Consider the following 24,141-nt stretch of genomic DNA (forward strand, 5'->3'; position numbering starts at 1 on the left):
TCTTTTAACACAGTAAACAATTTATTCAAGGGCGTCATATGGTGATACATTATTCTGTTGTCACCTATCCAAGTGTTAGAGAAGCTAGTTTGCTGGTGTGATCAGACTGTTTTCAAAACTTTTTGTTTCTTTCCTTCCTTTCCCCTCACCAATTCAGATTCCTTTCAGCTTTGCTGACAGCTGTGCTCACATATCACCTTGCCTGGGTTCCCACAGTTATGCCAAATGACCATCCACCTATAAAGGCTTTTTATGAGAAACATGCATCACAGAATGTGGACCTGTTGGGAAAATCACATCCATACAATCCTCTCTGGGCACAACTCGGTAAGGTTCCCTGATATTTTTCACACTTGAATAACTTGACCGTATTGGAACTGTCTTTATGTATAGCAATTAGTCCCAAATGGTAAAATGGTGAGCTGTTTTGATTAATTATAAAGGATGTACAATGCAGAAAGAATGTTGTGGATAATCTTAAATTTAGACTGCTTCCCATTGACAGCTCAGCCATAATATTTATAGCAAAAATCTGTTCGAAGAGACCATTCTGCACAACATGATACACACCCCTGTTGAGGAGCAGAGGCATGACTAGCACTCATCTCATGTCAGGTACAGAATCCAATCTACACAGTCTTCAACTGGCTGTTCTCCTGTGGTATTCTCACTAATCGATCAGTTCACTTCGAAACTTGTGAATGGAAATTGGGTAGAGTAGTCTGTGTGTGGGGTGTGTGTGTTCTTATAATCTATGCCACGGTTGATGAAGGCCAGTGTCCCATATGCTGCCTTAACTACCCCATTAACCGGCTCTGACGCCAAGCACCCCAAGGTTCCTCTGAGCTTCCTAGTTTCTTGGCATTCACTACGTACTACCTTTACTCCTTCCAGAGAGCATCACTTGCACGTTTCAGGGTTGAATTCCATTTGCTACTGATTTGCCCATCTGACCAACCTGCTTTCTGCAACCCAAGACCACCGTCCTCACTATTAACCACCCTGCAGGGTGGCACTGCTGCCTAGGCGCTACGGACCCAGGTTCAATCCTGGCCCCGAGTCACTGTCTGTGTAGGTTTCACCCCCACAACCCTAAGATGTGCAGGTTTGGTGAATTGGCCACGCTACATTGTCCCTCAATTGGGAAAAAAAATAATTGGGTACTCTAATTTTATTTTATAAAACCACCATCCGCAAACTTACTTATCGTTCCTTTCCCCACCCCGTTCCCTCCCCCCACATTTTCATCTGTATCATTTATATATCACACAACAATAAGGGACCTTGCACTTATGCCACTGGACACCAGTCACACAAACACCCTTCTACCGCCGCCCTCTATCTCCTGTCACTAAACCAGTTTTTGTTCCAACTTGCCAAGTTACCCTGGATCCCATGTGCTTTTACCTTTTATCAGTCCTTATCAAAGGCTTTGCTGAAATCATATAAACTCCATCAACTATGCGACTCTCAACTACACACCTCCGTAAAATTCAATCAAACCTGGTAGGCATGACCTCCCTCTGACAAAGCCATAGGGCTGGATTTGCCATTTCTGGGGCAATGTCCCCACACCAGCGTGGGAACGGTGGTGTTTTATGCCAGAAAAAATGGCGTGAGACGACCACCGATTCCCCGTTTTACTGGGGGCTAGCATGCCGGCAGTGTAGAGCACCCAGCTCTAGCTGCTGATATGCCCCGGAGAATTGCCTGGTCTGTGGCTGCTCATGTGCACGACGGCGGCCTGCAGCGGCCATGCTGTGCTACATGGCGGAGCCCGCTCGCGGACCAGGCTCGCAAAAGTGCCCCCCTTTGTCCGGGTCACGCGCCCCTGACCACTCCCCCACAGTGCCCCCAGACCCTAATAAAGTGTCTACCCCCCCAGCCCCCGGCCTGCGGATCAGCCCTCCCCCGACTGTGGCGGCGCTGGACTGAGTCCGCAGCCTCCGCGAGTTCCTGACAGGATGGGACCACGCACGGCCCACGCCGTCGGGAACCCGGCCAGTCGGAGGCGGAGCATCGGGGGCGGGCGGGCCTGAGGCCATCGATATGTGGTGCGGCATGCTATGGAGGGGGCGGAGCGTCACGAAAGCGGCGCCGCCCCCAGTTTGGTCGGGAACTCTGATTCTCCGGCTGATCGCCGAACGCGATTACAACGCCGGCTATTAAAGAATCCAGCCCATGATAACTACTTTAGAAAAAATGTTGAATTTATTTTGTAAATGATCCTTGTCCCATGATGTACTTTTCAGCATATCATCATGATTAACTCAACAGTTCACCTTGTAACTTTGATAACAGGCCAAAATAACTGCAGGATGTTAATGCTATATCAGATCAATTACCTTTTAGCGGTGAACGGTGGTGTTCCTCCTTTAATACTTCATGCAAGTAGCAACTGTTCCATCAGCAAAATATTATTTTAAAATGCTACAATGTTGACCCCGGCTGTTAAAATGTGAACTTTAAAGGAATTTAACGCAATGCCAATCTTCATATTTAGTACAGAAACAAGTTTGGAAGCAAATGTGGAATTTGAGTTTCTCAGATTTAAAATCTTGTGACTATGTAGAAGGAGATTGTAAAGGCTGTAGTTTTTCTTTGCAGGATTCAGATAATTATCCAGGGGTTTGGAGGAAAGTAATAGAATGCAATCATAATGCAGCAGGCTTAAAGTATAAGAGCAACTATGGCACTTTATGCAACAAAAAAGAACCCCCAGGATGGAGGCAGAGCAGCTGGAACTAGAGAAAGAAGTATTGACTGTGGTGTCAGCGGCAGGAGAGCAATCTGAAACAGTCTGAGCGAGTATGAGCTATTAACACATAGGAAAAAATGGAGGCTGTTTTTAAAATAAAAATGAATAGCAGCAGTAAGTTTAGCAGGAACAGAGATAACACCGCTAGGCAGTGTGCAGGTATCTCTTTAATGATTTTTATGATTATGGATCTGGGCAGCATGGTGGCGCAGTGGTTAGCACTGCTGCCTCACGGCGCTGAGGTCCCAGGTTCGATCCCGGCTCTGGGTCACTGTCCGTGTGGAGTTTGCACATTCTTCCCGTGTCTTCGTGGGTTTCACCCCCACAACCCAAAGATGTGCAGGGTAGGTTGATTGGCCACACTAAATTGCCCCTTAATTGGAAAAAATTAATTGGGTACTCTAAAAAAAATTTTTTGATGATTATGGATCCGTTCAACCTAGTATGCTTCCCTGTTAGATTGTAGAGTCTTGGGTCTGTGCAAATTGTGTGGTCTGATGGAAGAACCTGACTTGATCTGTGCCAAAAATCCATCCTTGTTTTCATGCTTCCAGATGACCTTCCATTTATTTACCTTTCATGTCATTGGGACATCCCAAGTGCTTCACAATCAGTGAATTACTTTCAAGTGTTATGTAGGGAACACCGCGGCCAATTTGTGCTCGGTAAGGTCACACAAACACCAATGAGTTGATCTGTTCTGCTGGGGGTCAACTGTTGCTTAGGATACGGGAGAACTCCTTGTGTATGTTTCATTAATGCCTGGCATTTAAGATGAGGCAGGTTTATTTTCCAAAAGGCTGTATGATATTTTCAGCGTACCTCAGAATATTTTCTGTTTTGGTATTTATAATTGTTAGCAATTCTGTGCCTTTCTTTCAAGGTGATCTATACGGAGCAATTGGTTCTCCCGTGAGGCTCACCAGGACCGTAGTGGTCGGAAAGCGTAAGGAGCTAGTTCAACGTCTACTTTATGTCCTTAGTTACTTCATACGGTGTTCCGATCTTGAAGAGAACCAGCTATTGTGCAAGGGGAATCTACAGGAAGGTGAGAACATACAGACAGGAACTAAGATCTCCACTGCACTGGAGAAGGGAGAAGTGGAAGAATCGGAGTATGTAGTGGTCACTGTGCATAAGGATGACTCTGCTCTCATGACTCCAGTTCGATCTCTGACAAATGCTGGAAAAGGAAACATCACAGTTTTAGATAAACCAACACAAATAGATTTCAAATCCAAGACCGTCAACATCAGAAAGACTGAATCTGATGGCTATGAGAAGTGGGCTTCTGGACAATGCAGTGAATCTTCCTCAGTTGTGAATGGAGCCAAATTTGATGCTGCTAATATTTGCAGAGAAGTAACAGTTTTGGTTCAGGAGAACAGAAGAGAGGCAGTGCCGGCTGTGCAAGAGACTGAATTATGTAATGCAGAGATACAAATGCTTGGGCATGAGGCGGTCGGGTTAACTGAAGGATCTTCTTATTCTGCATCACCAACTGTAGCTAAGCTGGCAAGCAGTCCCCCAATGGAAACGTCTCCAGCTTCCAGCATCACCTCTGGAATAAATTGTCCAGACAGGTTTCATCAAAGGAGCTCACACCTGCAGGACAGAGTTCTCTTTCAGATTGGGTGTTCATTGTCACCTGATTCAGACCTTGAAATTAGAAGGAAGGAAATGGAAGAAAAGCTAGAACACTTCAGGGGTCACCAAGGTGGAGAAAATAACCATAATCAAATGCAGAAGGGTATTGACTTCTCAGAAACAGATGGAGAAGGCCAACCTGCTGAGGACCAACTGAAGCTGACTGAGGTTACAGGAAGAATGCCAGAAAAGCAGAACCGTTATGTGAGAATTCCTTCCTGCGAAGGAAGTACAAATATCTTTGAATATTTCACTGATGACAATGACATTGAAGCAAGCACAGTGGATGAGCTAGCTGACCAGGTTGCTAGCATCACCATTGATAAGGAAACACTCAAATCTTCTCGATCCTCGAGAGAAGAAAACAACTTGGCGACTATTGAAAGACTGAGGACTTTGTGCTGTGACATTGTGGAAATACCTCCTCATGAATTGGTTGACACTCGTTCTGAAAATCAGGACTATGGGGCCAGGGCCTCTGCTGATATCCCATGTGGGGAAGAGGAGAATTTGGGGAAGAACGTTAACTTGAAGATAGATGGTGACATTCCCAGAAATGAAAGTTCTGATAGCGCTCTTGGAGATAGTGATGATGAGGATGTGGCCCACGACTCACTTGCACAAGGACCTCACTGTTTTGGTGAGAGACAAGACACCATGGAGGAGTTTGAACTTCCAGCACCAAGGTAAGAATATTTATAAATTTATCGTGACAGAAGATTGGCTTGATAGAAAATTCCCCCAAAAGAGGCCATATATTGGTTCTTATAATTGTACATCAATGTATTGTCTGCCATAGATGTATACAGTCCAAGAAGATTCTTGCTTTGTGGTGAATTATTGTATCTGACTAGATCAAGTTTTCTGATGTGACTCCTTTTAGCCACGCTTTCTTCAAATTGAATAACTTAATCCATGCTGTCTTGGCTAACAGTTTAGGGCTGCAGCTTGAGTAAGCAATAGAGCACCGACAGTCCATAAGGGGTCATTGTTCTAACTTCAGGAGAGAATTTAAATAAAAGTTGGGAACATAGCAACAGAAGCGTGCCATTTAGCCATTTGTTCGTCATTTGATTAAATCATTGCATGTCTGTCATGGAGCTCTATAGATCCTTCTTTGCCCAAATCCTGAATACCCATAGTCAACAGAAATCTGTCAATCTCACCTAATGTCAATTGCTGTTTACGAAAGAATGTCCAAAATATCTGCAGCCATTTTGATGTAGAAATGTTTCCTAACTTTATTCCTGAAAGTTTCCTAACTTTATTCTACATTTTAGGTTCTAAATCTGGTTCAAAATGTTTAGGTTCAAAATTTTTTTTTAAATTTAGAGTACCCAATTATTTTTTTTTTCCAATTAAGGGGCAATTTAGCGTGGCCAATCCACCTAACCTGCCCATCTTTGGGTTGTGAGGGGTGAAACCCACACAGACACGTGGAGAATGTGCAAACGCCATATGGAGAGTAACCCAGGGCCGGGATTCGAACCCGGGTCCTCAGTGCTGTAGTTCCATTGCTAACCACTGCGCCATGTGCCGGCCTCTGGTTCTAAATTTTAGACTACGTTCCTTAGTCCAAGATTCTCCTTCCAGTGGAAATAGCTTCTTTCTCTACCCTATCTGTTCCCCTTTAATGTCTTGAAAGACTCCAGTGCATCCTTGTGGACCCCAGAAGTCGCATGCTGCCCATTGCCTCCTGCCGCTCAGGCAATCTCCTAACTAGATCAATAACTTGTCCTCACCTTCAGGAGCTTCAGCTATAGTTATCATTGTGTTAGGAGGGACTTGATCTCTATAACATATAATATATATCCCATTTGGGGAATCTAGAACTAGGAGGTACAGCTTAAAACCAAGGGCTTCTCCCATTTGAGATGGAGAGGAGGAATTTATTTTCTAAGGTCATTAGTCTTGGGAATTCTGTTCTCCAGAGAGCAGTGGAGACGTGGTCATGGAATATATTCAAGGCCGAGTTGATGTACACCACAATTGAGGCTTGAGTGTAAGTAGAAAAATGGAATTAAAGCCACAACCAGATAAGCCATGGTCTTATTTAATGATGGGCAGGTTTGATGGGCCAAATGACCCACTCCAATTTCTTATGATCTCATAAACACATGTACTATTCTGGTCCCGGACCAGACCTCAACAGTTGCTAGGATGCTGGACAGACATCCCAATATTTTATTTAATTTGTGAGAAAATGATACTTCGCTCCAGGAGTGATTCCATATAGAAATAGGGATATGATGTATTAAAACAAACTTTATTACACTAACTTTAATCTCATAAAGAAAAATGGCTTACACTTACCAATTAAGCAATGCTTAACAATGAAACACAAAATCCTCACTGCTATCTTTTAACTCCACTCAAGCAGAACCCAACTCGGGTCAAAATCCACTTTTAAGTACAGTTTTTAAAAATGTATTTTATTACAAACATGTATCAAAACAGGTTACAGCGAACAAACACCCCGGGAAACATGCTTCTACAATCAACTATACAGTCTGTACAGAATTTTCCTCTTTTTCACCCCCTCCCCTGTGGTGAACAGCTTCTCAAACACGGTCACAAACATCCCCCACCTTTCCAAAAAACCGCCTGAAGAACCCCTTAACTCATAATTTATCTTCTCTAATCTCAGGAAGTCGTACAGGTCACCCAACCAAGCCGCTACCCCCAGTGGCGATGCCGACCGCCACTCCAGCAAAATTCGCCACCGTGCAATCAGAGAGGCGAAGGCCAAGACATCGGCCTTCCTCCTCTCCGTGAGCTCCGGCTTCTCTGAGACCCCAAATATCACCACCAAAGATCCACCTCCTCCTCCTCCACTATCCTGGCTAAGACTGTGAGCACTCCCACCCAGAACCTTCCCAATTTTTCACAACCCCAAAACGTGCGCGTGATTCGCTGGCCCCCGCCCACACCTCTCACACTCATCTCCTACCCCCTGAAAGAACCCACTCATTCTCGCCCGAGTCATATGCACCCTGTGCACCACCTTAAACTGTATCAGGCTCATCCTTGCACACACTTTTAAATACAATTAGCCAGCCCAGGAATACTTGCTGTAAAGAGATGCTTTGGCTAAACCACTTTGAGAAAGAGATCCTCCAGGAAATGGCTTGCAGATTCTGCCCTGTCTCAACTCCTGTTTAAATTGCCAGCCTCGCCATCCCAGGGGCTGACGAGGGCTTCCATAAAGCATGGGGGCTATTCATCAGTCCGTTCCAAGACCTGTTCCCTGGGGGCTGGGTAGGTGCCAACAGGACCACACAATGTCAACAGGAACTGGGGTGCGGGGTGGGTGGCGGCACAAGGGTGGAACCCAGGGAAATATCAGGAGGTGACATGGGAAAAGAACGAAGAGGGGCCAGACGTGCCCCCCCAACAAAGCCATAGGGACAACAACAACAATACAAGACGAAAGACAGACTATAACATCTGGCATTGCAGCCATTCCGCCTTTGTAGCTGCTTCTTCAAGCTTTAGTGTATCCCTCCGCATGTAGTCATGGGCTTAGTAATGAGCCATCTGCAACACTCGATGGGGAACAACTGTTTGTACTAGAAGACTCGCATGTTGCAGGCAGACCAAAGCAAATCTTTCACCTAGTTGACAATCCTCCAGAAACAGCTGATGTTTGTCCCTGGGAACAACCCGTCGAGCAAGCTTATCAGCTTTTGTCAATTTATCCATTAACATATTTAGCTTTTACTGTTGTAGATGTTAGTCCCGCCCCGCCCCGCCGGGGTCGGCCTCGTCCCCTGCCCCGCCGGGGTCGGCCTCGTCCCCCGCCCCGCCGGGGTCGGCCTCGTCCCCCGCCCTGCCGGGGTCGGCCTCGTCCCCCGCCCCGCCGGGGTCGGCCTCGTCCCCCGCCCCGCCGGGGTCGGCCTCGTCCCCCGCCCCACCGGGGTCGGCCTCGTCCCCCGCCCCACCGGGGTCGGCCTCGTCCCCCGCCCCGCCGGGGTCGGCCTCGTCCCCCGCCCCACCGGGATCGGCCTCGGTCCCGTCCCCCGCCCCGCCGGAGTCGGTCCCGTCCCCCGTCCCGCCGGAGTCGGTCCCGTCCCCCGTCCCGCCGGAGTCGGTCCCGTCCCCCGCCCCGCCGGAGTCGGTCCCGTCCCCCGTCCCGCCGGAGTCGGTCCCGTCCCCCGTCCCGCCGGAGTCGGTCCCGTCCCCCGTCCCGCCGGAGTCGGTCCCGTCCCCCGTCCCGCCGGAGTCGGTCCCGTCCCGCCGGAGTCGGCCCCGGTCCCGTCCCCCGTCCCGCCGGAGTCGGTCCCGGCCCCGGCCCCCGTCCCGCCGGAGTCGGCCCCGTCCCCCGTCCCGCCGGAGTCGGCCCCGTCCACCGTCCCGCCGGAGTCGGCCCCGGCCCCGTCCCCCGTCCCGCCGGAGTCGGCCCCGGCCCCGTCCCCCGTCCCGCCGGAGTCGGCCCCGGCCCCGTCCCCCGTCCCGCCGGAGTCGGCCCCGGCCCCGTCCCCCGTCCCGCCGGAGTCGGCCCCGGCCCCGTCCCGCCGGAGTCGGCCCCGGCCCCGTCCCCCGTCCCGCCGGAGTCGGCCCCGGCCCCGTCCCCCGTCCCGCCGGAGTCGGCCCCGGCCCCGTCCCCCGTCCCGCCGGAGTCGGCCCCGGCCCCGTCCCCCGTCCCGCCGGAGTCGGCCCCGTCCCCCGTCCCGCCGGAGTCGGCCCCGTCCCCCGTCCCGCCGGAGTCGGCCCCGTCCCCCGTCCCGCCGGAGTCGGCCCCGTCCCCCGTCCCGCCGGAGTCGGCCCCGGCCCCCGTCCCGCCGGAGTCGGCCCCGGCCCCCGTCCCGCCGGAGTCGGCCCCGGCCCCCGTCCCGCCGGAGTCGGCCCCGTCCCCCGTCCCGCCGGAGTCGGCCCCGGCCCCGTCCCCCGTCCCGCCGGAGTCGGCCCCGGCCCCGTCCCCCGTCCCGCCGGAGTCGGCCCCGTCCCGCCGGAGTCGGCCCCGGTCCCGTCCCCCGTCCCGCCGGAGTCGGCCCCGGCCCCGTCCCCCGTCCCGCCGGAGTCGGCCCCGGCCCCCGTCCCGCCGGAGTCGGCCCCGGCCCCCGTCCCGCCGGAGTCGGCCCCGTCCCCCGTCCCGCCGGAGTCGGCCCCGTCCCCCGTCCCGCCGGAGTCGGCCCCGGCCCCGTCCCCCCGGAGTCGGCCCCGTCCCCCGTCCCGCCGGAGTCGGCCCCGTCCCCCGCCCCGCCGGAGTCGGCCCCGTCCCCCGCCCCGCCGGAGTCGGCCCCGTCCCCCGCCCCGCCGGAGTCGGCCCCGGCCCCGTCCCCCCGGAGTCGGCCCCGGCCCCGTCCCCCGTCCCGCCGGAGTCGGCCCCGTCCCCCGTCCCGCCGGAGTCGGCCCCGTCCCCCGTCCCGCCGGAGTCGGCCCCGTCCCCCGTCCCGCCGGAGTCGGCCCCGTCCCCCGTCCCGCCGGAGTCGGCCCCGTCCCCCGTCCCGCCGGAGTCGGCCCCGTCCCCCGTCCCGCCGGAGTCGGCCCCGTCCCCCGTCCCGCCGGAGTCGGCCCCGTCCCCCCGGAGTCGGCCCCGTCCCCCGTCCCGCCGGAGTCGGCCCCGTCCCCCGTCCCGCCGGAGTCGGCCCCGTCCCGCCGGAGTCGGCCCCGTCCCCCGTCCCGCCGGAGTCGGCCCCGTCCCCCGTCCCGCCGGAGTCGGCCCCGTCCCCCGTCCCGCCGGAGTCGGCCCCGTCCCCCGTCCCGCCGGAGTCGGCCCCGTCCCCCGTCCCGCCGGAGTCGGCCCCGTCCCCCGTCCCGCCGGAGTCGGCCCCGTCCCCCGTCCCGCCGGAGTCGGCCCCGTCCCGCCGGAGTCGGCCCCGTCCCCCGTCCCGCCGGAGTCGGCCCCGTCCCCCGTCCCGCCGGAGTCGGCCCCGTCCCCGTCCCGCCGGAGTCGGCCCCGTCCCCCGTCCCGCCGGAGTCGGCCCCGTCCCCCGTCCCGCCGGAGTCGGCCCCGTCCCCCGTCCCGCCGGAGTCGGCCCCGTCCCCCGTCCCGCCGGAGTCGGCCCGTCCCGCCGGAGTCGGCCCCGTCCCCGTCCCGCGGAGTCGGCCCCGTCCCCCGTCCCGCCGGAGTCGGCCCCGTCCCCCGTCCCGCCGGAGTCGGCCCCGTCCCCCGTCCCGCCGGAGTCGGCCCCGTCCCCCGTCCCGCCGGAGTCGGCCCCGTCCCCCGTCCCGCCGGAGTCGGCCCCGTCCCCCGTCCCGCCGGAGTCGGCCCCGGCCCCCGTCCCGCCGGAGTCGGCCCCGGTCCCGTCCCCCGTCCCGCCGGAGTCGGCCCCGGTCCCGTCCCCCGTCCCGCCGGAGTCGGCCCCGGTCCCGTCCCCCGTCCCGCCGGAGTCGGCCCCGATCCCGTCCCCCGTCCCGCCGGAGTCGGCCCCGGTCCCGTCCCCCCTCCCGCCGGAGTCGGCCCCGGTCCCGCCCCCCCTCCCGCCGGAGTCGGCCCCGGTCCCGTCCCCCGTCCCGCCGGAGTCGGCCCCCGTCCCGCCGGAGTCGGCCCCGGTCCCGTCCCCCGTCCCGCCGGAGTCGGCCCCGGTCCCGTCCCCCCTCCCCCGTCCCCCCTCCCCCGTCCCGCCGGAGTCGCCCCCGGTCCCGTCCCGCCGGAGTCGGCCTTTCCTGCAACGAGGATGTTAACAAAATCTGGCTCATTGCTTATTACATCTAATAAATTCTGCCCCCTTATTAGCTCTGGGACATATTACTGCAAAAAACTGTCCTGAACACACACAAGGAATTCGTCGCCTTTTTGACATGAAATTGTTTGCTTATCTTTTCATTTCCATATATGCATATTGAAATATACCACATCATGGAGCCTATGCACAATTACTACACAATTCATAAAGTTTCTACAGCTTGCTTGTCCCTCATTATATCCCGTTTCATGTTGATTGCAACTTAAACATTTTATTGATGAAACAGATCATCAGAGGACTTGTGATTCAGGGTGTTTTACCATATGCTTAAAGTGCTGCAATCTGAAAGGCCCCAGTTTGATTCGCAGTTGCTTGTATAGCTGATCTTGGATGTGACAACAACTCGGGTGCAATAATTAGTCCAATTAGAGAAAAGAAAAATTAGCCTCTGCTGATTATTGCTTAGTTATTTCTGTTTAAAAGTGTGTATGTTGATAACTGGGTGAGGAGCAGATGCAGTTGGCTTTGATGTCCTATAGGATTGAAAAGGCTGCATACATTTGGAGAACTCATGGATGAGTAATGACAAATCTAGCATCTTTGAATGGATGTACCTTTTGAAAACAAGTTGGAGAATTGGACAAAAAGACCCAAAGAAGGCAATCAGTATTCAAAGCTGTTTGTGTGTGTTGTCAAGTAAACATTTAAAACATTGAGCAATATATCCTACATAAGGATAAGTGAATGGTGCTGTTATGTGCCTGTCTATATGCATCAAATTATATATTTTATAAATGCAAACTTTTCCCCCTGGTTGTGTTACAGCATTAAAATGAGCAGCGGGCCAAGTATTAATAACTTTGGAAAATCTTTGTTTGGTGGCTACTGTTCTCAGTATGTCCCAGACTTGGTCTTACATGGAACTAGCTCTGATGAGAAGCTGAAGCAGTGTTTAATGGCAGATTTAGCTCATGCTGTGCAGGTAAGTGTTTTGTTAAATGTAGTATCACTAGAAAATGCTGTTTTACCATCTCCTGCTAACATATTGATTGCACTTTTCAAATTGTTTCTTATTAGCTTCCATATTTTTGAGTGGAGTTTGATTATTTACATTGTTTTCAAATGATTGTCAAGATGGAAATATGAAATGCCAGGTAATGAACATTTTCCCCTGTCTGCTTTAGCACCCTGTTTTCGATGAACCCATTGCAGAATCTATCTGTATTATTGCAGACACAGATAAGTGGTCAGTCCAAGTGGCGACAAGCCATAGGAAAATGATGGACAACAAACTGGGCAAAGAGGTGTTGGTCTCTAACCTTGTTTCGTCCCTGCTCCAGTCTATTCTTCAACTCTACAAACTACAACTTCCACCTGATTATGTAAGTAGAAGGTTACGACCAAACAATGTGTTGCAATTTGGCTGGCTGCATGGCCACAACAACCTGTGCGATAAAATAAGGTCCATTGCATTACATGAATTTACTTCCCTGGAGACAAAAGGGCAGAGCTAGTGCTAATTGACTTTTATAAGAATGCAATTGCTGTCTTGTGAGTTCACAGACTCTCAGATTTGTTACAGCGGAGAAGGAGGCCATTTGGCCCATTGTGTCTACACCAGCTTGCCAATCGATCACTATGACTTAGTGCCGTTTCCCTGCCTTTTCCCCATACCCCTGTACATTATTTCTATTCAAGTAATTATCTAATGCCCTCTTGAATACTTTAATTGAACCTGCCTCCACTACACTTCCAGGCAATGCATTCCAGACCTGAAGTCACTTTAAGTCTGTGCCCTCTCATTTTTCAATCCTTTTATGAGAGGGAACAGTTTCTCCCTATCTACTCTATCCAGCCCCTCGTGATTTTAAACATCGCTAAATCTCCACCCCGCTGCAGCCTTCTCTCCAAGGAGAACAGTCCCAACCTCTCCAATTTGTTCTCATAACTGAAGTTTCTCATCCCTGGAATCATCCTTGTAAACCTCTCATGTACTTTCTCCAATGTGTTCACATCCTTCCAAAACTATGATGCCAAGAACTGTGTGCAATATTCCAGCTCAAGTCTAACTTGTGCTTTGTATAAATTCAGCATAACCTCCTCGCTTTTGTATTCTATGCCCCTATTAATAAAGCCCAGAGTACTATATGCATTCATGTATTTTAGAAGAATCTGGAGAAAATAATGGAAGCCCTACCAAAGGAAAGAATATAAAATTGTCTAGAAACAAAAAGTACAGTAATGAATAGTAAGCATAATTCTCAAAAGGAAAAAATCTTATTTAACCAATATTATTGAATGTATTGAGGAGCTGACCAAGAAAGTCAACAAATATCATGCAGTAAATGTAATTTACCTCTATTTTCAAAAGACCTTCAATAAGATGTCCCAAAATAGACACTCAAATAAGATTAAAGAATAAGGAGTTGGGGATATCGCAGAATTGATTATGAGTTGGTTTCAAGAGATAAGGCAGAGTATGTGAATAAAGGATCGTTATGCAGTGGCTAATAGTGGGCAATGATGTTCCGCAGGAATCTGTGCTAGGAGCACTGCTGTTCATGATTTACATTAACTCTTTGGACTTTGGAATCAAAAACACAATTTCTAAATTGGCTGATGACACCAAATTGGCTGGATAGTCCACACTGAAATGGACTCTACAAATTACAGGAGAACATTAATAAACTTGCAGAATGGTATATAGTTGGCAAATGAAATTCAACACAGGTAAATGTGAGTTGGTACATTTTGGAAGAAAGAATAGGGAGATCACTTATTCTTGGAAAGTGCAAGTCTTGGTGAGATTGAGGAACAAAGACACCATGAGTACGAGTACACTCATTACTATAAGTTGTGCCACAGGTTATCAGGGCCACTTTTTGAAAAAAAAAACAAGCACCAGGCTTTGGTTATCTAGAATAATGTTAAACCTGTATTGAACCTTGTTTTATTTCGTATTACGATACATTAGTATTTCGATACATTTCCCAGCATTTATTTTTGAAATTAAGAGTTGAAGCAATTTCTGGCATTTCTTTCCTCTTTCGATTTACAGTGTGTAATCCATCTTGAGGACAGACTTCAAGAGCTTTATTTTAAAAGCAAGATGCTGTCAGAGTACCTGAAAGGCCACACTAGAGTCCATGTAAAAGAACTGGGAGTGGTGCTGGGGTAAATCAGAACCTTTGAATTAATCTGTATATTATACTCATTGACTTTAAACCTGTTGTGTCTTTGTTAAATAGTTTTCACTAAACTTGTGAAAATTATGGCGCTGTAATTTTTAAACGTATGCAGATTGTTGTGCTGAATTTTACATTTTCTTGAATTGTTTGTGTATCCTAATGAAAATTGATTTTTCTTTTCCCTTTCGCGCTACATTTACTGTTTTCAAAAGGACGTAGTCATTGAGTCATTTGTAGCACAGAAGGGGTTCACTTGGCCACTCGAATCTATGCTGGCTCCACGCAGAGCAATCCACTCTATCCCGCTCGCTCTGCGAGTTTCTTTGCTTCAAGTACTTATCCAATTTTCTTTGAAAACCAGTGACAAATATGTTTGGTTTTCCAAGTTACTGTATTACTATAAAGTTCCAGTACTGAACTACTTTTGTGTGTAAAAGAAAAAAGATTGTTCTGATGTGTCAGCCATTGATTCCCAAATTGGCAGTCTGTCTCACAAATAATGCTTACGCTCTTGTCAAGTCTGGAGCTGATCTTTTGTACCAAGTTTGTTTCAGGGTTAACATTGGGGGAATTTAGTTCCTGCACCTTTTTGTTTTTGCAGTACTCATCTAGTTTTTTAAAAAGTTTATAATGTGTGTAAATGGTCCCAAAAACTGTTCCTTGAGAAAGCGCCTTCATAAATTTGGGAGGAAGAATTACTTCAGTTTAGCAAAATGATAAAAGCTGTTTCAAATATATTTTCCTTAGTGCATTAGAATAGAATATGGTATGTTTTTTTGGTCAGGACTATTAACTCAGCCTCCAGTTGACCTTACTTAATTTGAGCCCTACAGTCCTGCAACGGTCATCTTGCCAAATTGTATACATGGCACACCTTACATAAACAAATTGATTTTATAGAAACAGGCCCCGAGAGGTGACTTGTATGTATTGTCGCTCGAGCCTATTATTTGAGATGTCATTCTATGAATTGCTATACTTTCTTTAGAATTATATATTTTCATTTTGGCTTACCGCAGAGAGTTTTATACACTCAATGTTGTTTACAGCAACTTAGCAGTTGTACTTTTCTCTTTCAGGATTGAATCAAATGACTTGCCTCTGTTGGCTGCTGTGGCAAGTACTCATTCTCCATATGTTGCCCAGATACTCTTATGAGCAAAAACCTCAGAACAGCTTTTGTCCAGAAAGGATTTTTAAAAATCAGACTGAGAGCATTGGATAGCACTGAGTTGGAAAACTTCATTGTGCACATTGACGGTTACAAGTATTACACAGAATGATGACCCGATCGGTGCTACATTGTGCATTCGGTAATCTTCTCTATGATGGTATCCTATAAACTGCAAATGTTTCCTCATCTTTCGGAAAATTTCTGGGATACATGTCCATCTATCCGTGAGGAATTTTAATGGCAAGTGTTTCAGGTTTGTTTTTTTTTAAATAGAATTTTAAGTCTGCCAAACAAACTCATCAAGAACTAAGAGTGGTTGCAATGAAAGCATGTGTTTCATACGAAGCAGACTTTTTTTTAAAAAAGAAAACGACCAGGTGCTCTCGCTATCTTGAATGCTCGCTTCTGTGGTGTTTTTCATTTCTGAGACACTTCAAATGTTGCCTTATCTGGTACATAATTATACATAGCATTCCTATTCAGAAGAATTTGAAATGACATCTATCGATTTTACATTTCTGAATCGCTAGGATACCTTACAATCCTGCAACAAAAGCACAGCAAAAAAGCTATCTGATTTAGCAGTTTACTTTATACAAATGGTTTGGTGATTTGTTTTGTGAGTTTAGTTGTCTATTCATCTTCAAAGGGACATATTAGGCAGAATTATATTTTTAAAAACTTTTACGGGGTATCTTCTTTAAACGAGCATTGTTTACAATGATTTCTTAACTTATGCAAGTTTCTGTTAGACAACATATATGGAATATTGGGGCTAACCTTGTGGCATCAGCTTTGTACAAAAAGAAACACTGCTCTTTTGCAGTTAATGAATAAGGTTATGTCAGCAATGAGGTCATGTGGAATAATTTCTGGATGGACATTTTAGAGAAGAATTCCAAGATGTTGTGACAGGAACAATGACAATTGGGGTGGAGGGAGAGAGAAGGAGCTGTATTCTTGTGTAAATGCGTATGGTACAATCTCAGCTAGTAAGAATCTCATCAGAAGTCTTATCTAGTGATACAAGTGCATTTTGAAAACCAACTGGGAGAATGTTCCAATTAAAAGCTACAAAGAATTCAATCAATGATTATCCCAAAATATGCTTTACCCTGTGAATGGGACAGAAAGGACCTATAGTATACCCATGCCAATAGTGTTCCCTGTAGAACTGGATAGTCATCTTATTGATAACTCAGCTTTGCGAAATAATGCACAGAAGACCATGGAAATGATCTTTCTGCCATTAATTTCAGCAAAATACACTAGAGTTCGCTACCTTTATACATATGTTGGCTCTATTTGTAAAATTAGTGGCTGGAAAACGTCACCTACCCTGTTCCTTAATCCAGCTTTTGCTCAAAGAAAAATCATCTCTTTAAATGTTTTATATTTTACATAAAAAGACAGGATATTTTCACTTTTTAAAGTTTTAGTTCTGAATAAACTGACGGGGCTTCTGTTAACACACAATTTTAATTTAAGTACATAGTTCATTGTCACGTAACTAGAGAGGGTCATATTTCAAGACGAGAATTATGGTGGGAATAATCCTGAAATCTCTTATCAACACGTGAGTGAAGGTTTGACGCTCATAAGCTGTTACATATTTGCGATCCTTAATGCAATACTTCCAGTTTTACCTAGAGGTTACATTTTTGACATTCTGGAAATCAGAAAAGCAGAAGGTATTAAATTTAAATTATAGCATTCCAATAAATTAACATCATACCTGAACATGAGAATATTTCTAATATAAAGTGGGTTGCTAATAATTGCTAATTATTTGGGAGAAATTGGAGACTTGATTGTTTAGGTTTTGTCCTTGAACTTTAAAATGACGCAGAAACCAGAAATGTTGTGTGTGCCACTTTCTGCGGGCAGCATACCACATTGCCACAAGCATTAGCAGCGCACTGATGTATATAACTCCACTTCTAATATTTCTTGGCGTCGAGCAAACATAAATTGACTTTTATTTTAATATTCCACCAAGTTTTTAATTTAATTTATTTCATATACTAAAGCCATGCAACTTCTCCTTGTTATAAACTAAATTATTTAAGTCTGGATATTTGCATTTCTCACTTGTTGCATAAATATGACTTTTATGTTATCCAGCATGCTTGACACCATGCTCCACAGTTTGAATATCGCCCTTGATCCCACCTTTGTTTCTTGTGCAGCAGGCCCACTTTTATTTGTAAAACCCACTGTAGCTGCGATGGAAAATGAAATACGTGGATCATGTCATCCCTAAATAGGACATACCACAGCACAGACACGAAGCCAGGGTGAAGTTTCAGCTGCCTGACTCAAAGATTAAGATCAGGATTTGGCTCCTAGATGGAATTGACATTTGTTGCTGCTTAGGCTCGCTGACCAGTAACCACACACTTTGATTCCTTGTTGTTTGGTGGCTGGACTCGGATGAAAAGCATTTTGTCAGCATTGAGTCATGGAGCTAAATCTCATCACTCTGCTGTTCGCTGCTCCAGTACATTCTGTTTCGAAATGCAGTAGCCAATGCGGTTTATTTTTCCCTATTATAGATTTTAATATCATCATCCCCTTTCTGTCAAAAGCAGATCACAAATCAATTGAGAGTATTAAAGCAGCCTTGACTACGCTCTTTCATTTTCCTGAAAATGCTCTTAAAGGAGTTAAATGCTGAATTATTCAAATTTGTGACAAAGCATTATGTAATTGCAGTTGGAACTCAAAAGTGTAAATAAAATTTAAAATGAATATCATTTAATTTTAAATATGAATAAAGATGCTGCCAAGTTGCTGGTGTTCCTAATTCTTTAGGAAGATTGCAGTTTAATTAGTTGTGGTTGCACACTTGAGCTACAATTGATCCTGTTTCCAAAATCACTGTTGTCGGCTCACTATCTTTTACAGTGGATCATGGGCAAGTGGGGAAGTATCCAAATTGATCTGACATTTTCTGACATTGCCAAGATTTTTCTACTGGACTGCCTAATTTGCTAGAATCAACTGTATTTTGCAGTTCCTTGAATGTCCTTATGTCATTGTTTAAATGCTTAGCCAACCCATGATCTTCCAAGCTTTCTGGTCATAGAACAGTGGATGACCTTGTTGTTGGGAGTTCTGGTTAAGCCAGTCTTTAATGTTGTCCAGCTGCATCCTTCCCTGTCAGCCTCTTGTTCTTCTGATAACCCTTCTTGTGGTAATCAGGCACTCCAACCCTTCTGCACAAATAACTTGCCCGATTAACTCCATTTGTTGTCTTTTATTAGTTAAGACTTATCTTGTTCGTTTGGCCTCACTCAATACCTCTTCATTTGTTCCGTCCTCCACCCACCTTACCCGTGGTATACTTCTGAAGCACCACTTTTCAAAGCTATTGATGGTCTTTTCTTCCCTTTCTCTGCTCCAAGTTTCACATCCATAATTCATCGCTGACCAGATGTAACATTTTAGTATGCACAGTAATATTTCAACACCAAAGCTGACATTTATTAGAATGTTGCTTAATTTCGTAAAAACACTTTTGGCTTTTCCAATCCTTTTTGATTTCAGTATTGCTTTTGACAAGAGATGTTACTGTGCTCCCTAAATAATTGAATTGATTGGGCTGTTCCAATTATCTTCTATGTACTGTGATGCTGCACACTGGAATGTCTTTCTTTCTTTGTCATTACCATAGTGAATATTTTCTTTCAGTGGAGTGGGAGTCCATATCTACATCCTTTTATGAATGTGTTGATTAATTTTTGCAATCCTTCATTTGTTGTAAGCAGCGTCGTCCGTTTAGTGTGGATGTTGTTGAGAATCTCCCTCTCGCCCTTTAATTACCCATCCTTCAATTCCTAAGAATGCGTTCGGTGTATAGGGAGATAGGGAGTCCTATGAGAGAATGCAGCCTTGTCTAATCCCTCTTGATTATTTGCCAGTCATAGAGTTCTTTCTCATATCTGATCTTACTACTTGATTCCAATAAATATTCCTGATGAATCAAAGATTTTTTTTCATTGATGTCTTCCAACATGATTTGGCTGTGTTGGGCTTATCAAATGCTTCAGTGTAATCAATAAAATATAGTTGGAGGTCAACGTGACTTTCTTTCTGCCAAGATTTTTAAAAGTTGGATTGTATTTTGTTTTCCTTTATCTACAAAACCACATTTGAGTATCTGCAATCTCTAATTTAATTTTATCACTAGCGCTGATTATTGGCATTCTGAGAATTATTTTTGCAACATGCTTAATTGGGTTGATTGTTCAATGTATCTCACAGACCAGGATATTCCGGGATAATGCCAGTGTTGTGGATCTTGTTGATGATGATCAGTTTTTCAGCTCCTGGCTCTTCTGCTGCTTCAATAATCTGTTATTTCAACTGGTCCTGGTCTTTTCCATTTCTTGCAAAATCTCTGGATCTGTTTTCATTTTTGGTTGGTTGTCAAGGTCCTCTGGCATCATCTTACAGTTGTTCCATATATTCACTTAATCTTTTCCTGACTTTCGTCCTTTTCCATTAGAATTAAATCCCCCTTCACTTTCAAACATCCAATGGAGTTGTTCCCTTTCCTGAATTTTCAATAACAAGTTGATGAATTTCCTTAGGATGTGGGTTTTTTATTTTCTCCATTGAAATGTGTTTGTCATTTAGCCATTTTCTTCTTCTCTGCATTTCTATTTTATTCCTTGGTTCAGCCTAATACATTCTGTCTCTGGCCATTTCAATTTTCTCCTTTTATCAACGCCATGATTTCTTCTGTATTCATCTTTGCTTGAAATACTTTGCTTTTGTTGGAACTTTAACATTCGCACTTTCCGTTAAGATCGCCCTGAACATGTTAAACTCCTCTTCTACATTCATTGTTTCTTCCACTTGCAGTGCTGGAAGGTGGTTCTTTACCTCTACTAGGAATGCTTCTTTAATGATGGGATTTTTGAGTCGTTTAAGATCCAGTCTCCTTTAATTTCCTTTAATTTGATTCGGAATTTCCAACTTGACATTCATTAGTGGCAGCCACTAGTACTTGATCTCTGTCATAGTCTGTTCTGGAATATGATTTTGACTATTCAGCGAAGTTTCTCAAAGGTCTGTTTATTGTAATAAAGTCAATCTGATTTTTTTAATTGGTCGCCTGGACCTTTCCATGTTCATCTTTCCAATGGTGATGCTTAAACCATGTGTTTGGTGCTTTTGGAACAAAATTAACCCATATGTTAACTTGGTCTTCTCCAAGATCATCTGGGCCAGCGAACTGTACACAAAAACGTTCTAGCTTTGCATAGAGATCTCCCTTGATGATATCTTGAGCACGACATTGTTTTCTTGTTCTAGTTCTTCATAGAAAGCCTCACGGTCCTCATCTGACCTGCTTTAGGTCAGGGCAAATACTTAGATAATGCTCAAGTTGGAAAGTGTACCTGCTGTTCTGACAAGGAGGATTCTCATGGAAATAGCCCAATATCTTGAAAGGGACTTGTGATGTTTTTGATCAAGATCAACTACAGCTCCTTTTTCATGATTCACTCCAGCTGCGTGGATAATGACTCCATCGTTGTGTTGATACATCCCAGCTCCCATCCACTCTATTTCACAAACCAAGAATTGACTGACAATCGGCAACAATCTTGAATGACATTTTCTCCTTTCCCTGCTTGATATGTTCTAACGTTCCAAGCAACAGTTCCTTTTGTGTCAGTTTGTATTTTCTTATCTACTCCTTGAGTTTTTTGAGGATTATGCAGTAGCAGGATAGTCTGGTTGATAGATGTCCGTACCGGATAGGAATTAACACGAGCGGCAGCAACCCCATTCAAGCCGTTGTCTTGGTAAGAACTGTATGTACTGACCATATTTGATGAGGGAAAAGGAAACATGAGGTGGTTTCCCATTGGCTTCCTTACTTGTGTATAAAGGGAATAGAAACCGACCCTTCCAGGTACTACCAGCTGAATATGGGGTTCACAAAAGGGCAGGGTCGACCAGGGCATACCCTTGCTAGCTGCTAATACCCTCCATGTATTGAAAGTTCAAAACCTATGCACATCAAGCTTCAGAAGTTCTTGTCAGATTACTTGGAGGGTTAAGTATCGCAGAGGTAAATGGTGTTAGTTCTAAATTTATGTAATGGTTTTTATTAACCACAGTTTTTATTTGTAGCACCCACACATTCACCATTAGCTACGTAAATGCACTGTTGGATCAACGGATGCAGAATGTCAACCATTGAGTGAGGTACCTTTTATCCTGAGGTACAATATTAATTTGTTTTTTAAAATAAACCATTCAATCTAAAGCTTAGCTTTCAGTTGTCAGTAATATTCTCCCAGCATAGTTTGAGAAAAACAAGAGTGCAAAGCTTGCAAGCTGAAGTAGTAAGTGAGTTTTCTCAATGATTACACTCGTGTACAGTGCCTTGATTGTCCCTTTTTAAAATGTGCTCTAGTTAGAGCAGGTCGTGGTGTATTTATTGTTCAGTCAGTCTATTAATCTGCAAACTAATCTTGCGCAAGTGGCCATTTTAAAAAATTATTCTCTGTAACCTGTTTAAGTAGGAACAACTTGAGCAACTTTTTGTTTCCTTGCTTCTCCACTTAGATTATTGCCAGATCCAGGAAGAGTACTATTGATCTGTGTTGATTTTTGCTTGCACCCGAAAATGATTGCTTTCTCATTCACCCTGCTGCAGTTTCATTCTGCAGTAACTCAGCATATTAAGTTCTTGTATAAGTACCTGGCATTTAGCACATTAAGTGCTAAATTAAGCTTTTCTACATATTGTTAAAGTTTAGTATTGTACATCAATTTTTAAAAATGTAAAACTTGAGAAACCTAAGGATTTTCATAAGTTTTTTTATTTTCAAAAATAGAAAACTCTGAAGTATGTTTCTATTTTAACTGGGAATGAACTTGCTGGCAAATTCTGAGAACTGTTTCTTGTTAAAACTACCTCAGTTGACTGACAGGAATTCAAACCTCGAGTTCATTTATGTTTTGAATGTCTTACCTGTCTAGTTTTGTCCTTCTGTGTTTTTGAATTTTGCTGTAAAAACAAATTCCTAAATTGATAAATGGCGTATTAATGAAAAGCAAGTTTTAATTATGCTCAGCATAATTACTTTATGTAAGCCGCTTTTCTGTTGTAATACCTAATAAGTGGGTATAAGATGAATTTTGAAAACATTTCTGCATGAGAAACAGTTTTGGAATGTGACTCTAGAATAATAGATGTAGCTGACACAGATATCTTTTATTTGTCATTATTGTCCATTTCAGTGTTGATGTACTAGTTTTACTCAAACCACCTCCTTCAGACACTTGAATTGTATACATAAATCCAAGCCTGCTGGTTTGCAATTTATTCTGGAAGCCAAGCGATATGTGAGACTCTGAACGTGCACACCAAGATGCCATTTTGTGGTGCATCAAATTTTTGATCTTTGACTTCAGTATTTTAGCACTGTCAAAATCATAATTTTATTAAACAGGAGTTAAACTTATCTAATTTGCTCAGAAATAGTTTTTTTAAATTTCCTGTCAGTTTGTATTAAATAGCAACTTTGCAATGTAAAAAAGTTGAGGCCTGTGTACTTTTAAGAAAAGAAAGTAATTACAAAATGTATTCCACAGAATTGGAGCTTTCAGAGTAAAATGCAATGGACTTTTCAAGTGCAGGAAATTTTACACTACCCACTACTTTGTCATTGTTATCTATTCAGTTCCATGGTGCGAGGATTGAATAGCATGTCAGGAAGAGTAGTTGTGCAGATATTTTTATGTAAATATTCAGTGTATTATTTCTAATCTCTTTATGTGCAATAAACCATTGGATTATAAACCTGTGTATTGTTTTATTGGATCAATAATATATTTTCTGTGGTATGCATTTGGTGCACTTTAAGCCTACTTCCCATGTTATTTTTGGGGGCTGCCTCCCAGTAGTTACATAATTAAGGGATAATGATGGAATCATAGAATCACTACAGTGCAGAAGGAGGCCATTCGGCCCATTGTGCCTGCAATGACCCTCTGAAGGAGCACCCTACCTAGGCCCCCACGCCCACCCTTGTTAAGTATGATAGTTACTTCAACTGGTTAAGATGAGCTTGATTGCCTTTTTGTATCCTTTTTGATTATCTTCGTCTTTCCCTCTTCTATAAAGCGCCGTGGTATATATATTTTTTTAATAAACATTTTATTGAGTTATTTTTTGGCATTGTAACAGCAGCAATATAAACAATGTACATGAAAATATGAACATAGTGCAAATACCACCTCCCTCCCCAACAGGTTCCACCATTAATTAACCCCCTAATCTATGCTAACCTAACTCCTAACTCTTCCCCCCCCCTCCCCCCCCCCCCCCCCCCCCCCACCCCACGCACACACACACACAGGATCCATGTGGTAAGCTAAAACAATGGCTCACACCTCCATTGAAAGTAACTATCTCAGGAAGCATCTGGAAAAGCATGGATGAGAGTTTCAATTGAATTAAGTGACGAATGTTTAAAACAGGCAGGTCTTACAAGTCATAACCAAGTTAAATTTTAGCATACAGCTAAAAGCAAAGTTTCACACCTTAATTGAAATTAACTCTCTTAGTAAACAGCTGGAAAGGATGGATGATGCTCAGTCGAATTTGGTGTCAATTCTAAGTGTAAAATTCTACTAACATCAAGTCAATTAAAAGAAAATTGGAGACGACCTGTCTACGAGAGACATAATTTAACGTCAAAATCAAAGGCAAAGTTATGA

The 24,141-nt window shown here is 45.4% G+C and overlaps 1 protein-coding gene across 4 annotated transcripts in view; it reads left to right on the top strand.

The window, feature by feature from the left end:
* LOC119963329 (folliculin-interacting protein 2-like) overlaps positions 1-23,221 on the top strand; it is a 120,867-nt gene extending 97,646 nt beyond the window's left edge. For all 4 annotated transcript variants that reach the window (XM_038792308.1, XM_038792310.1, XM_038792309.1 and 1 more), the window contains 6 exons: positions 158-327; positions 3,642-5,091; positions 11,860-12,016; positions 12,219-12,416; positions 14,093-14,208; positions 15,302-23,221. In XM_038792308.1, coding sequence (XP_038648236.1) covers positions 158-327; positions 3,642-5,091; positions 11,860-12,016; positions 12,219-12,416; positions 14,093-14,208; positions 15,302-15,380 — 2,170 coding nt within the window. In that variant the 3' untranslated portion in view covers positions 15,381-23,221. The remainder of the gene's footprint in view (positions 1-157; positions 328-3,641; positions 5,092-11,859; positions 12,017-12,218; positions 12,417-14,092; positions 14,209-15,301) is intronic.
* Positions 23,222-24,141: the final 920 nt, after the last annotated feature.

The sequence above is a fragment of the Scyliorhinus canicula genome, chromosome 3 (genome assembly GCF_902713615.1).
Source record: "Scyliorhinus canicula chromosome 3, sScyCan1.1, whole genome shotgun sequence".
Lineage (NCBI taxonomy): Eukaryota > Metazoa > Chordata > Chondrichthyes > Carcharhiniformes > Scyliorhinidae > Scyliorhinus > Scyliorhinus canicula.